Raw genomic sequence first — 13,158 nt, 5'->3', positions numbered from 1 at the left:
TATATTACAGCTGGCTCTGTTTTTATGTATTTATTTATTTAGTTTTCTTCCTTGGGTTGTGTTTTCAGGAAAGTGTGTGGTTATTGGATTCTATGGCCCTTGTCAGCAAATTTGCCGGGTTTATGGTTATCATCTGTATTGTTGTGGCAGTCTTCTCTGCTCCACTTGAAATGTTCTGAAAACTATTTTGCACCATTTGATCCTATAGGCTTGGAAAGTTTGTAGTTTTGGGGAATACTACTATTCATATTAAATAATATACTCCCTAAGACACACTTAAGTTAATTCCTAAAACCTAAAGAGATACATTGCTGTTTGCTGTATACTGCGTAGTGCGTACACAGTCAACATCTAAACTGAAGCTCTAAGAAGCTTCTAGGTGACTGACTTTTTGTGTTAGCACATATTCCAGTAAGCATAAATATAGCATGCACAAATATTTGGGTAAAATTTTAGATTCTGGGATTGACATTTTCATGATAGATAGATGCAATAGACTCCACTGTTAAAACGGTCAGCTTCTTAGATGTAAAATGAATCACAAATAATGTCAGGTCACCACCATGTGCACAGCCTGTTTGAAGCACCAGTGTATTTATTACAGCAGTCTTCTTGAATAAGAATCTGTCAACTTATCTTTCAATTTCCTGTCAATTTCCCTGCATACGACCCAAGATGCTGGGATATGCTAGGGAACCCTGTGCCCCTACAGCGAACAAGTGGTTCAGAAAGTTGGATGGATGGATTTGTCAATTTTATCCCACTCTTCCTTGTAAAAGAGCTCCAGATCGATTAAATCACTTGTCTACACCCCTCTTCAAGTCATTCCAATCGTTGTTTGATTGGATTTGGGCCTGGATTCTTACTCATCCATGGCAAAACATATTTCTGTAACACTTTATAATAACTTTTATTAATAAATAATTAACAAACATTATATAATGCTTAATGGATCATTAGTTAATATATATTCAAAGAGTTAGAAACGTGAGATAATTTGCTTGTTAATGTTTGCTAATAAACATATTAAATATTAGACAATGTTAATTTAAGTTAAAATGCTTACAAATGCCATTAAACTTTCAAATCCATATGATCAAGCACTTATTGAAAATCTACAAATTATTTGAACAGATGTTTTAAAATGATTAAAAGCTTGTGTTAATGCACAACACACTAACTGCTATTGAGGTCTGAAAGGGGTACAGTTAGGGACAGGTTTGGTGGTATGGGTAGGTTTAAGGGTTGGTTAAGGGGTCAGAAGTGTACAGGGGTCAGTTTGATTATTATAAGGGAACACGGTTCAATCAGTTTATATTACATAGTTTTGATAAATGAGCAAGTATTTTCTTAAAAAATATATGTTTTCTCCTGTTTATTTATGGTTCAAAGAATATCATGTTTAATGATATACTGAAGAGTAGTATACTAATGTGAGTGAGGCAATAAAAACATTTCTTGCACCAAAATTACAATGTGTTGTGTCTTTAGCAAGCATTTAGCCAAACTTAACCAGCCACCTTGTTACATTAGTTAAAAGTCCAATGTCCATAAATATATTAATTGATTAGTAATTTAATGAGGGTTCTAAGGCATGGAGATCCATTTGCAGCTCTTATAAAAGAGCAGTGTCAAACAGGCGAAAAGCAGATAATAGCAAGTGGGTTGTCAGATATAAATCCAAACTCATAAACGGGTTACCAGGCAGATGTCGGGGCAGGTGGCAGAGATTTACAGAATATCAATAACAGTCTGTGGTAGTTAAGAGAGAATCAGGATACAGAGGAAAAATGATCAGCTGTGTTAGCCAGGGCAAAACAAGACCTTGCAGTGTCTGTGAGTCTGGTGTCTGCTTAATTAGGTCACTGAGAAGGGAAACACCAGTCTCAGGTATAGGGTGTTATGAGAAATGCAGTTCTTAACCTTGTCAGTAACCTTCTCAGTCTATGAGGTACTGTAACACCCTGCCTTGATGTCAGGAATCCAAGATCTCCCTTACTCGATAAACCTCTCGCCTTCCACTGCAATGGGATGGGTACTCTCCTTGGCGTCCTTCTCCTGGTCCCCCTCCCCTCTCGGGCCACCGGCGGGCTTGAGCAGAGAGATATGGAAAGTTGGTGAGATACGATAACTGGCAGGGAGAGCTAATTGATAAGAAATTGGTGTGATTTGACAAGTTATTGTAAAATGATCCACGTACCTGGGGCTGAGCATTTTGTATGGGAGACGAAGAGGAAGGACAGTCAAACTAACTGAACCGGAGCGTAGGGGGGACCTGGTCTCCGATGGTGATTGGCCTATTCTCCAACTCACTCTCTGGTGCACGGCGTGTTGTAGGAGAACATGGGAGGAGGTCCAGGTCTCCTCACAACGACATCGTTAACAGGGGGCAGTTCAGAGGGCTCCCTTGACCAGGGAAAAATCAGGAGCTGGAAACCAAGCAATGCACTGGAAGGGAATTAGGCCAGTGTATGGTTTATGAGGCATGAGGCAGCATGCCTTGGAGAAGCAGTCAATGACTGTAAGCATGGTAGTATGATTTCTGGAGCAGGGAAGATCGGTTATGAAATCTATGGCAAAATGGGACCAGGGACGTTGAGGTATGGGTAATGACTGAAGTTAACCAGCTAGGCATTGATGAGAGGATTTTAGTGATGTTGCAGGTAACACAGTGCTGGATGAAACTGGTAATATCCATCTGCAGGGATGGCCACCAGAACCGGTTTAACACTAGATGATCTCTGGCAGTGATAGGGGACTCGTGGATCCTCTGTATGACTCGTTGCAGAATCTCCGTCATTATGTCCCATTGTACCAGAGCGAGGATTAGTGTTGCAGGGATGACCGGCTCATTGGGTGTGTTGGAAGAAGAATCAGAGTCAAACTGTCTTGAGAGAGCATCGGCCTTTCCATTCTCTTTACCAGGAAAGTAAGTTACACTGAAGTCGAACCTTGAGAAAAACAGAGACCATTTTGCCCACAGGGGATTGAGTCGTTTAGTTGATTTGATGTATTTCAATTTCGATGGTCCATGAGTACTTGAGTTTGGTGCCCTCTAGCCATTGTCTCCATTCAACAAAAGCTGCTTTCATGGGTAGCAGCTCTCTGTCTCCAACATCATCATTTCTCTCTGCAGCATCAAGTTTCCTGGAATAAAAGGTACAAGCATTAAGCTTGAAGCGATTGCCCTGGTATTGTGACAGGATGGCTCCGATACCTGTATTAGATGCATTGACCTCCAAAGTAAATTCGAGCTCGGGATCAGGATGATGGAAAATTGGTGCAGTGGTGAATCACTCCTTCAGTTGTTGGAAGGCCTCTGTTGCTGCTGTGGACCAGATGAGATGATGCTTGCCTCCCTTGAGCGATGATGTCAATGGTGTGGCTATAGTGCTGAAGTTGCGTATAAACCGCCTGTAGAAGTTAGCAAACCAAAGGAAACCCTGCAGATCTTTGACACCTTAGGTGGAGGCCAGCTGAAAAAAGATTAAATCTTTTTATCATCCATTGCCACCCCGTCTGCACTGATGATGTACCCCAGGAATTAAGTTAGGATTCGATGAAACTTGCACTTTTCAATCTTTGCATACGTCGGTGCCCACTCACAATCCTCCCAAGGCAGCGAGGCCCGCTCACGGTCCCCCCGAGGTAGCAGTGTTCACTAACGATCTTTCCGAGGCAGCAGTGTCCTCTCACCAGGCTCCTGAGGTGGCGGGGTCTGCCATTGCCTGTTTCAAGGTGGCAGCTCCACACACACCACAGTGGTGGCTTCTGGTTCTGCCCTGCTGGCTCTGCCTCAGTCCCCAGGTCCCACTCCAGCACACGGATCTTGCCCCCTGTCCCTCCCCCTGCTCCACCCCCACTCTGCCATCCTCCTGGTTGGTTGTTTAGGAATGTCTGGATGCCGTTCCTTAGAGGAGGGGTCCTGTCATGAGTCCAGACCTGATGTTTCTCCCTCTCACCACCAGAGGTCACCATTTACCATCCTCCCGACTACTTTACCTTAACTCCACACACCTGGTCACCTAATCACACACACACAGCTGTTGCCCATCCTGACGGTGATTTACACTCCTTCCCCATGCCACTTCGGCTGGATTATTAGTTGTTGTATGTTGACTAATGCAAGCACTAAGTGGCCTATGTTTTCGTATTCCTGTTTTTCTTCTGTTTTAGGATTTACATTGCTCTGATATTTTTTACACTTTGGGGTGCATTCAGTTGTGTTTAATTTTATGATTTATGAATAAAGACCTGCATTTGGACCCAGGCCCTTGTTTACATGGTGTGTTAATTTAATGAGCCATGTCACACACAGGCTAACCAGGGCTAACAAGGGACAGGTGGAGGTGATTAGTTGTCATGGTGACTAACAAGGGTAACAAAATGTATAAATAGGCATTAGTTCCTATAATAGTTTTTTTTAAGAGGCTATAGTTCCTATAATAATATAATAGATCCACTAACACTTTAGAATAGGGAACACTTATTCAGTTCTAATCTATGACTTTTAACCTCAATAAATTCCTAATTTGCTGCGTATTAATAGTTAGCAAGGCAGTTGTTAAGTTTAGGTATTTGGTAGGATTAGGGATGTACTGTAGAATAAGGTCATGTAGAATAAGGCATTAATATGTGCTTAATTATTACTAATAAATGGCTAATATTCTAGTAATATGCATGCTAAAAAGCAACTAGTTAAGCGACCCTAAAATAAAGAGTTACTATAGATGGTATAAAGGGCATACTTGCACTCTTTGTATGTTTTATAATGGATTGAATGCTACACCTGCTTATCATTTGTCATAAACATCCTTTTGTTATTAAAAATACCACGAGTTGCTTAAAAAACATACAGAAAATATATTGTCATAATCATTTGTCTTTTTGCTTTCATATTTCATGAGTAGAAAAATGTTTCTCTCATTTATTAATTAATTTATTTTCATACGGAAGTGCAGAGATACCTGACTGACAGATCTGAATGTGCTCTGATTTATAACACTCGTGCATGTGGAAGAAAATGGACTGTGCTCTTCAGGTCACATTAGAGAATTAATAGAAATTATATTCTGTATTAAGAATAATAAAAAAAAATCTGTTTTCAGATACCAATATAACAAGAACTCAGCATTCATCACTTCTTTCGTCTGGGATGCTCTTCTTAGCTGTTTGTTTACACTGGTTTAGGAAACAACTCTTGCCACTCTCCACTCTTGCTCTTTTGTACAACAGCAACTGCTCCGGGCACATGATCTACAGTAAGATCAAGGCTGTGTTTCCCAAAAGCATTGTATGCTTAAGTACATCATAGACCCAGTCGAGCTACGATCAACTTGAGCTTATGATGCAGCCCAAATCTAATTGACCCTTCGCAAAGAGCTTGATTGACAGGTGATCTGACCAATCATAACAACAAATCTGCCATTTTGTCCAACAAACCAGACAGGCTCTGTGACAAACAAATCATACTGGAGACTTTGGTGAACATAAAGGTAGGGCAGGTGATTTCAGAAAGGCTATCTTTGAAAGCAAGACCACTCCACCCTTTGTGCGTAATCACTCTGCAAAGCCATGGCTCCTTCAAAATACATGAATGCACTCCATCAGAGCAGAGATTAACCAATGACATGATGAGAGATACTGTTGGTTGAGGGTTGAATACAACGCTGACAGATAACTTTGTTTCATTCACTACTGAATAAACATTACAGTACAAAGTACATAATATTACAATAATAGCACCTTTCACTCTTGCCATAACACGCTGATGATGTACATGTCTGTGCGAACAGAGTGTGCATAGGTATGCAAATACATGTTGACAGGCAGGTAGAACAGTCTATTGTAATGTTTGGACTGAACATTTTGATTTGATGAACATTTCATGGTCCTACGCTTTCCATAAACATTACAAATACATATACTGTAGATAATTTTAGATCACTTAATTTAGTGATTACTATTAGGATGTGTAGAGACATTCAACAAAAGTCTTTGAACCAAATCACACCCTGCCTTTAAACTTACACTTGTTTGTCACCCATTTTTGTGGTTTAAATAAAATACAATCTGATGTTCATTCATGTTTATTTATTACTTTATGTAAATTTATACTTCAGGGTTGTTGAATGCTTGAATCTGATGGGCTGATGAACATTCTGATGTGTGCAATTATTTTCAGGCAAACGCATGGCGAACGTAGTTCTAGGCAGCTCTCTTGACCGCATTACAGTTCCATACCACTTCGCATAGTTAACTGTAATAACGGAAATTAGCATACAGTACCTACTGTACACAGGACTAACAAAAACAACAACAGACAGAGGTAGCCTAATTCACACAAGCTCTCTCTCTTTCTTTCTCTTTCTCTTTCTCTGTGTGTTTCTGTATCTCTCACTCTCTTTTTAAGAACTTCATTAATAACTGCATTAGAATGCTATGGCTCAAGGCTCCATTACCAGCTTTAAAATTATGTTTTGGAACTAGAAAAAGAGGTGTTGGATGAGATGCGGAAGAAATAATCACAATAGCGATTTAAGAAAAAAAAACTTGACGGATCCCTTTAAATACTGCATATGATCTGATCGATGTCTTGAGGTGTGGTAACCATAGTGTAAACGGAATAATTTACTCCAGGCCGTTGAATTATTCAAAAAATAATGCACCCCCCAGGTGTAATGGCCACGACTCACCATATCGGGTGTGCATTATTTTTTTTAATAATTCAACAGCCCGTCGTTAATTATTCCTTACATTAAAAGGCCATCGTATCATCATCGTAGTTGAGTATCAGCTTGACCTTGTTTTCTAAAAGAGTGGCTACTTCAGAACCCCATCCCTAACCCTAACCAACAGCTTTAGCTTTCTGATAAAATAGCCCAAGAGAACAAAGCTACTTTTAAAAAAAATATTAAATACTGTTGACGAACCACAGTGTTTTTTCATTTTGTTTTTTAATTAGGTGGCCAGTGTTACAGACTCTTTCAGAATAATTGTAAAACTGCAAACAAGCTATATTTTGTCTAAGGGACTAATGATTAGTTAAATTGCATGTTGATTTTGGGACAATTTTTGTAGCCACAGTGAAATTGCTTGTAATGTATGCAATCTGTAAATTGTTGCTAAAGATGGTGTCCTTAAAAAAGTCCTAAAGTCCTAGATGTTTCCAGTTCTAAAGACATGTTAGCAATACAAGCCCTTAATTAAAATGTTAGGCACACAGGCCCTTAAAATAGTCTTCTCTCTAACTGCAGACTGATCTGCAGTAAGAAAGAAGGAAAACTACTGAATTAAAAAAATAATAATAATAATAATAATATATATATATATATATATATATATATATATATATATATATATATATATATATATATATATATATATATATATATATATTACCTGTTTATTTAATATTATTTAATGTGTAATTCCTGGTTCAGGAACATTGGTCTGTGGCTGGATGAAGCGACCAGCAGCAGCTGGGAAATATTGGAACACAGGTCTCTTGGTCCCTGAGGCAGCCAGATGCAGCCCATATCTTAGCTGAAGAAATGGCTGATAGTTGTCCAGGAACACATTTCTGGAATTGTATGTCCCCAGTTACTCTGTTTTATGGTGGAGGCTGTGTGAATTTGCTAATCTTTTGTCCTCTCAGTGGAATTGTTTGATGACTTATTTTCAGAGTCCTGTTTCATAAACCCCATTTCATGTAAAATGATGTGACCATTTTATTAAAGTGTCAGTCAAAGCATCACAACATGAGTTCAGATGCATATTTCTTATGTGATGGGACATACAGTTATGGTAATTTAAAACCCTCTGGGGTCTAAGGGTGTTTTGGGAGCCTGGAGAGGTTTTGACATGCCCTGATATTTGTGTTTTTTTTTCAGTTGATTATAAATATACATGGTTAAAGCCTGAAAACACTGTATCCGGGACAAACTGGGTTACAATAAAATGTAAATAGCATGTATGTACATGATTGTGTTTTTGATAAAACAATGTTTATGCGTGGTTATAAAAAAAAAAAAAAAAAAATGAAATAAGGCCATAAAACAAATACAGAACATTTGTTCACAAGACTTTTGAGAACTGGATCTTGTAGCCTAGAATGTTTGTTTCAAAATTATGTGAAAATCATCTTGTTTACTCACTCAAAGAAAACAATAAATTGATTAAAAACATCCAAAAATGAAAATCTGTCATCCATACATCACTGTCCACTTACATTGTTTGCAATTCCTAACATTTCCTTTTGTGAAAATGAGAAAAATGACACAGAGCTGGAATAACATTCAGTAAATTTCCATTTGGGGAAACTTTTCAATAAAAAATTGTAATGCCTCTCATGAATGACATCATCATCACCAGCTATATGGAGCTTTAGTCTAAGGCTGAGACTGATGGTCTCCGGCCACTTTATTAAGTTGAAATGATGGATCGAACAGGATGACTTATATTGATTTTGGTGCTGGACTGAGAAGCCACTGAGTTTAATCATTCCTCACACAATAACAGCAGCTTCCTCCTAGGTTTAGTTTCTTATCTGTCTGAAAGTGAGGCATAAATGCTATCACCCACGCTAAACTTCACCCATGAGCTGTGAACACATAATCTTTAATATGTGTTTACATCTGTTACACTGTGGTACTAAAAATAATTGATTGATTGATTAAAATTGACTTTTTATCTCAGAATTGTGTTTTCACCTCAGAATTGTAACTTTTTTCCAGTAGAATTATGAGTTAACATACTTTAGTTCTAAGAGAAAAGGCCAGAATTATGTGAACCATATATATACTTAACATTCTGGCCTTTTCACTTAGAACTGCAATATGTAATCTTTGGTACACACACACACACACACACACACGAACACACACACACACACACACACACACACACACACACACACACACACACACACACACACACACAAATGCATGAAGAAATGAACTAGAAATGAACTAGAAATGAATTATATTTTATTGACAATGTGAGTAGTAAGTAATTTTAATGTAATGAAAGTAATGATCTTGTGTCAATTAGCATTGTTATGACAGCATCATTCTGTGACAAATGTATAAATCAGTGCACAGTTGGGGTCTCAAGATGTCTTTTATTAACAAAATGGATCATACCCATATCTCTAATCACTTCTGCCAGTACTTGAAATGTTAATAAGACACACAAACAAATAAGAGCTTTTCTCTTTCTCTTACCACAGAGAAAAAAAATCCTGGCTTCTCTAAGTTTCCCTGCACTACAAACTAAATAAGTCAACTTGACCGAACATTTGCATGCTACAATATTAATCGTTGTCTCTCTCTGTTTGTGTCTCAGCAGAAATGTGATTGTCTTCTGAGTCTGGAAGCAAATTCCCTGGAGCAAAAATCAAGAGTGTGTCAGTGTTTGAGCGAGAACATCAAAAAACAGCTGCAGCTGTACGCAAGACAGACTTTCTGCCCACCTCAGCAGGTACAGTACATGCTTGCTTTTTCTCTGGATTTACTTATGACTCAACAATATGGGCCTGAAAGAACATTTGTCATTCAGAATATTGTTGTCATGTAAGCTTCTCAGGCATTGGCTACATACTTATTAGGTCATCTGGTTAAGTATGCAGGTTTCAGCAACATACTGTACTCATTAGGTCATTGGGTAAGGGTTAACATTCTTGTTGCTTAAGGCACTGAGATTATCGCTGTAATTTTGTGGTGGGGGATAATGTCATATATTGTGTTGGGGAAGTCATGGCCTAAATGGTTAGAGAGTTGGACTTGTAACCAAAAGTTTGTGGGTTCGAGTCTTATACTGGCAGGGATTGTCGGTGGGGGGAGTGAATGTACAGAGCTCTCTCCCACCTTCAATACCAAGACTGAGGAGCCCCTGAGAAGGCACTGAACCCCCAATTGCTCCACGGGCGCCGCAGCAAAAATGGCTGCACACTGCTCTGGGTGTGTGTTCACTGCTGTGTGTGTGCACTTTGGATGGGATATATGCGGAGCACTAATTCTGAGTATGGGTCATCATACCTGGCCACATGTCACGCCACTCGCTTTTTTTTCACTTTCACTTTCTTATGGTTTGACAATATTATCTTTGACAATAATAGTGCTGACAGAAATAAATGTATCGTTAGTTCTGGGAGGTCACGTGAGTCACACAGGCATCAGCCGACTCTCAGCTAATCTATGTCTATCACAAGATGCATATATAAGATCCTTCACCTATCGCAAGACACATATATAATTATATATACAGAACTATATTACATATAATTATCAAATAATTTTACAAATTACTTCTCCCAAAATGTAATTGAGTTAGTAACTCAGTTACCACATTGTAAAAGTAATTAGTTACTCAGCAAAGTAACTGTGACATTATTTTTTATGTTCTATAACTATTACGTCCTATAACATCTTTAATATAAAAGATGTTTATATTAACTGATTGAAGAATAAAATCACTAAGTATTTTAGAAAATGTTGTATTTATTTGAACTCAGTAGTTTGCAGCTTGCCATATGATATGCATAGAAATAAAAACATATAACAATTAAATATTACATAATATTAGTACAAAATTAAGACAAACAAATTTAAATTTGGGTAAAAAGAAACAAAGGGACACCTCGTCAATAGTGCAAATCTCTGTAACTGTATATTAGGCCTAAAGTTACTGCACAATAAACAGAACACTATCCAAACTCTTATGGTGCGTTCACACCAGATGCAAATAAAAAAATCTGGCGCGAGTGATTTCAATGTTAAGTCAGTGCAAAGATGCGAATAGACAACCTCCGAAAATCGGCGAAACACATTTTTAAATAAACCGCATATTTGAGTTTAAAACAACTACATTCTCGCATGAAATACTTTAAAAACTACATTTCATGACATGATAACAGTAATATTTAGAAAATTATCTGAATAAAAATGGTGGTTGAAAATGCTGTGTGAACTCAACTGGCAGAAGCCCCCCCCATGACGTGAATTCGCGTCTGAACTCAAAATGTTCAAGCATCCAACTACTATTTGTTCGCGCAATTCGCGTCTGGTTTGAAAAAAAGTATTAAATATTCAGTACAGTAACATGTTAGCATGTGTTGATGTGAGGTGGTTCATAAGATTTGAGTTGGTTGAGGCAGACGTGGATAAAGTCTTTTTTCCTGTGCATACCGTACATGTTACAGAAACATTCTTGCCTTTAATTTTCAGTACTTCCAGTTCGAGAACGTCATTATCGCTGACGCCGTCTTGTGTGGTTGTCAGAGCGTGCAGTGAGACAGCGTGAGCAGGGCACCGCCCACTCAGCCAATCATCATCGGATTTGCAACGGTCTCAGACAGCCAGCTGATGTGTAGACACTAGCCAAAGTATGACACCTCGCGCTTTATTCGACCAAATTGTAGTAACACGACAGTTTACATTCTAAGTAAAGATAACGGCGTTGCAAAACGATGGGAACAGTAATTAATTAGATTAATCCGTTACTAAAAATTAAACTCTGTTAGTAACGCCGTTATACTTAAACGCTGTTACACCAACACTGGTTTTGAATGCTTATATCTTGTAAATTGTGTAATTGTTTTGGAGCTAACATATTCAGACTAAAAGAAAACTGTAGTTGTATTAGGAACATGCTTACTCTTAAAGAACCCATGAAATCAAAGTATAATTTTTTTTTTTAAGACTTGCATATTCCTAATACACTATACAGCTTAAACAACAAGTATGTTTCCAATACAACTAAATCGAACAAGCTAATCAGATACTTGAACAGAATCACACTAAGCAGACTTGAACTGAGCAACAACTCTTACAACGGTTATATTGCCAATATGATCACGTTATCCTAGCACGAGCATTTTACAGAAAAACGTCTAATAAGCCTTAAGCATTGTGTGCCTTAGCAACAAGCATGTTGGCAATAACCTGAGAGCATTAAAAAGGAACTTATCTCATCTTGTGAGGACATTCAGAGATGAATGGAAAATGAAACAAAGTCAGCTGTGATGTGGATGCTTGATCTCTTGATATACTTCTTCATGCGAGGAGTGCAGATCCCATCTAAACTTCTTCTTGAGTCACTCTAGTATTACTCACGGAGTCCGTGTCAATAATGCAGCAAAGCTAAACAATGCTAACTCAGTCACTTACAATCAGGCAGCTTATGATCAGTGCAGCAAGTATTGAAGTTTACAAACTGAAATTAATCTGGGGCAAAGTCCATGGGGGTAACTTATTCCTCTCGCTAAATACGTGATTGCACAATCTCTAGTGAGATGATAGGGTTTGCCTGTCGAATTCACCATTTAATTAGCTATTGAGCAACACGGAAGCTACTTATAATACAGAAGGATCTTAAATATGGGTCATGTGATAGGTGTCGCATCCCTATAGGTAGACAAGAATCAGCTGATGCACACGTGACTCACGTGACCTGTGAGAACTTATGCTACACTTGATGTTTGTTATAGAAAAATCCATCAAATCATTTTTATCTTCAAACCATTGCTTCTGTGTGGCTAAAATATGAGTCCTCTTATCAGTAATATGGCTTTGGATTACTTGTTGATTATTTTGATGATTTTTATCAGTGGTTTGGACTTTTACTCTAATGGCAACCATTTACTGCATAGGATCCATTTGTGAGCAGGGTGTGTAATACTAAATTTCTCAAAGTCTGTTCAGATAAAGAAATAATTTCATCTATGTATTGAATTGCCTGAGGGTGAGTGAATTGTCAACAAACTTTCATTTTTGCATGAACTATTCCTTTAAGGCCTTAAGTCTCTCCATTTTCAGGGTCACACATTCAGTGACTGCATGAGTACGGGTGACTCAGGATTACTGTCAGCATAATGAAGGCTGCAGGGAAATTGTTCCGATGTGCTGACATCTGTTGTACTATTAGCTGTCAGTCCATAGACATCACAGTCTTTGGCACAATTTTCACTCTGAACAGCATGAACTAACTGGGTAATAATCTCTTTCTGGACCATGTTTCTCATCCAATCGTCTCCAATTATCCCTCATTCTCTTTCCAAACGTAGATTGTAGGTACAGTTCATTTCAGTATCAACTTGTACAACATACACTAGAAAAGCTTTAATGTTGCTTTGTTCATCATCACACACAGTGATCTGGT

The 13,158-nt window shown here is 38.2% G+C and overlaps 1 protein-coding gene across 2 annotated transcripts in view; it reads left to right on the top strand.

Annotated features, from left to right (window-relative positions):
• Nucleotides 1-13,158, top strand: part of rgs3a (regulator of G protein signaling 3a) — a 181,509-nt gene that overhangs the window by 83,158 nt on the left and 85,193 nt on the right. For both annotated transcript variants that reach the window (XM_052556605.1, XM_052556606.1), the window contains exon 11: nucleotides 9,349-9,480. In XM_052556605.1, the coding sequence (XP_052412565.1) occupies nucleotides 9,349-9,480 (132 nt within the window). The remainder of the gene's footprint in view (nucleotides 1-9,348; nucleotides 9,481-13,158) is intronic.

This window comes from Carassius gibelio, chromosome B5 (assembly GCF_023724105.1).
Source record: "Carassius gibelio isolate Cgi1373 ecotype wild population from Czech Republic chromosome B5, carGib1.2-hapl.c, whole genome shotgun sequence".
NCBI lineage: Eukaryota > Metazoa > Chordata > Actinopteri > Cypriniformes > Cyprinidae > Carassius > Carassius gibelio.
Note: the sequence above shows the minus strand (reverse complement) of the source record. Positions and strands in the feature narration are given on the sequence as shown.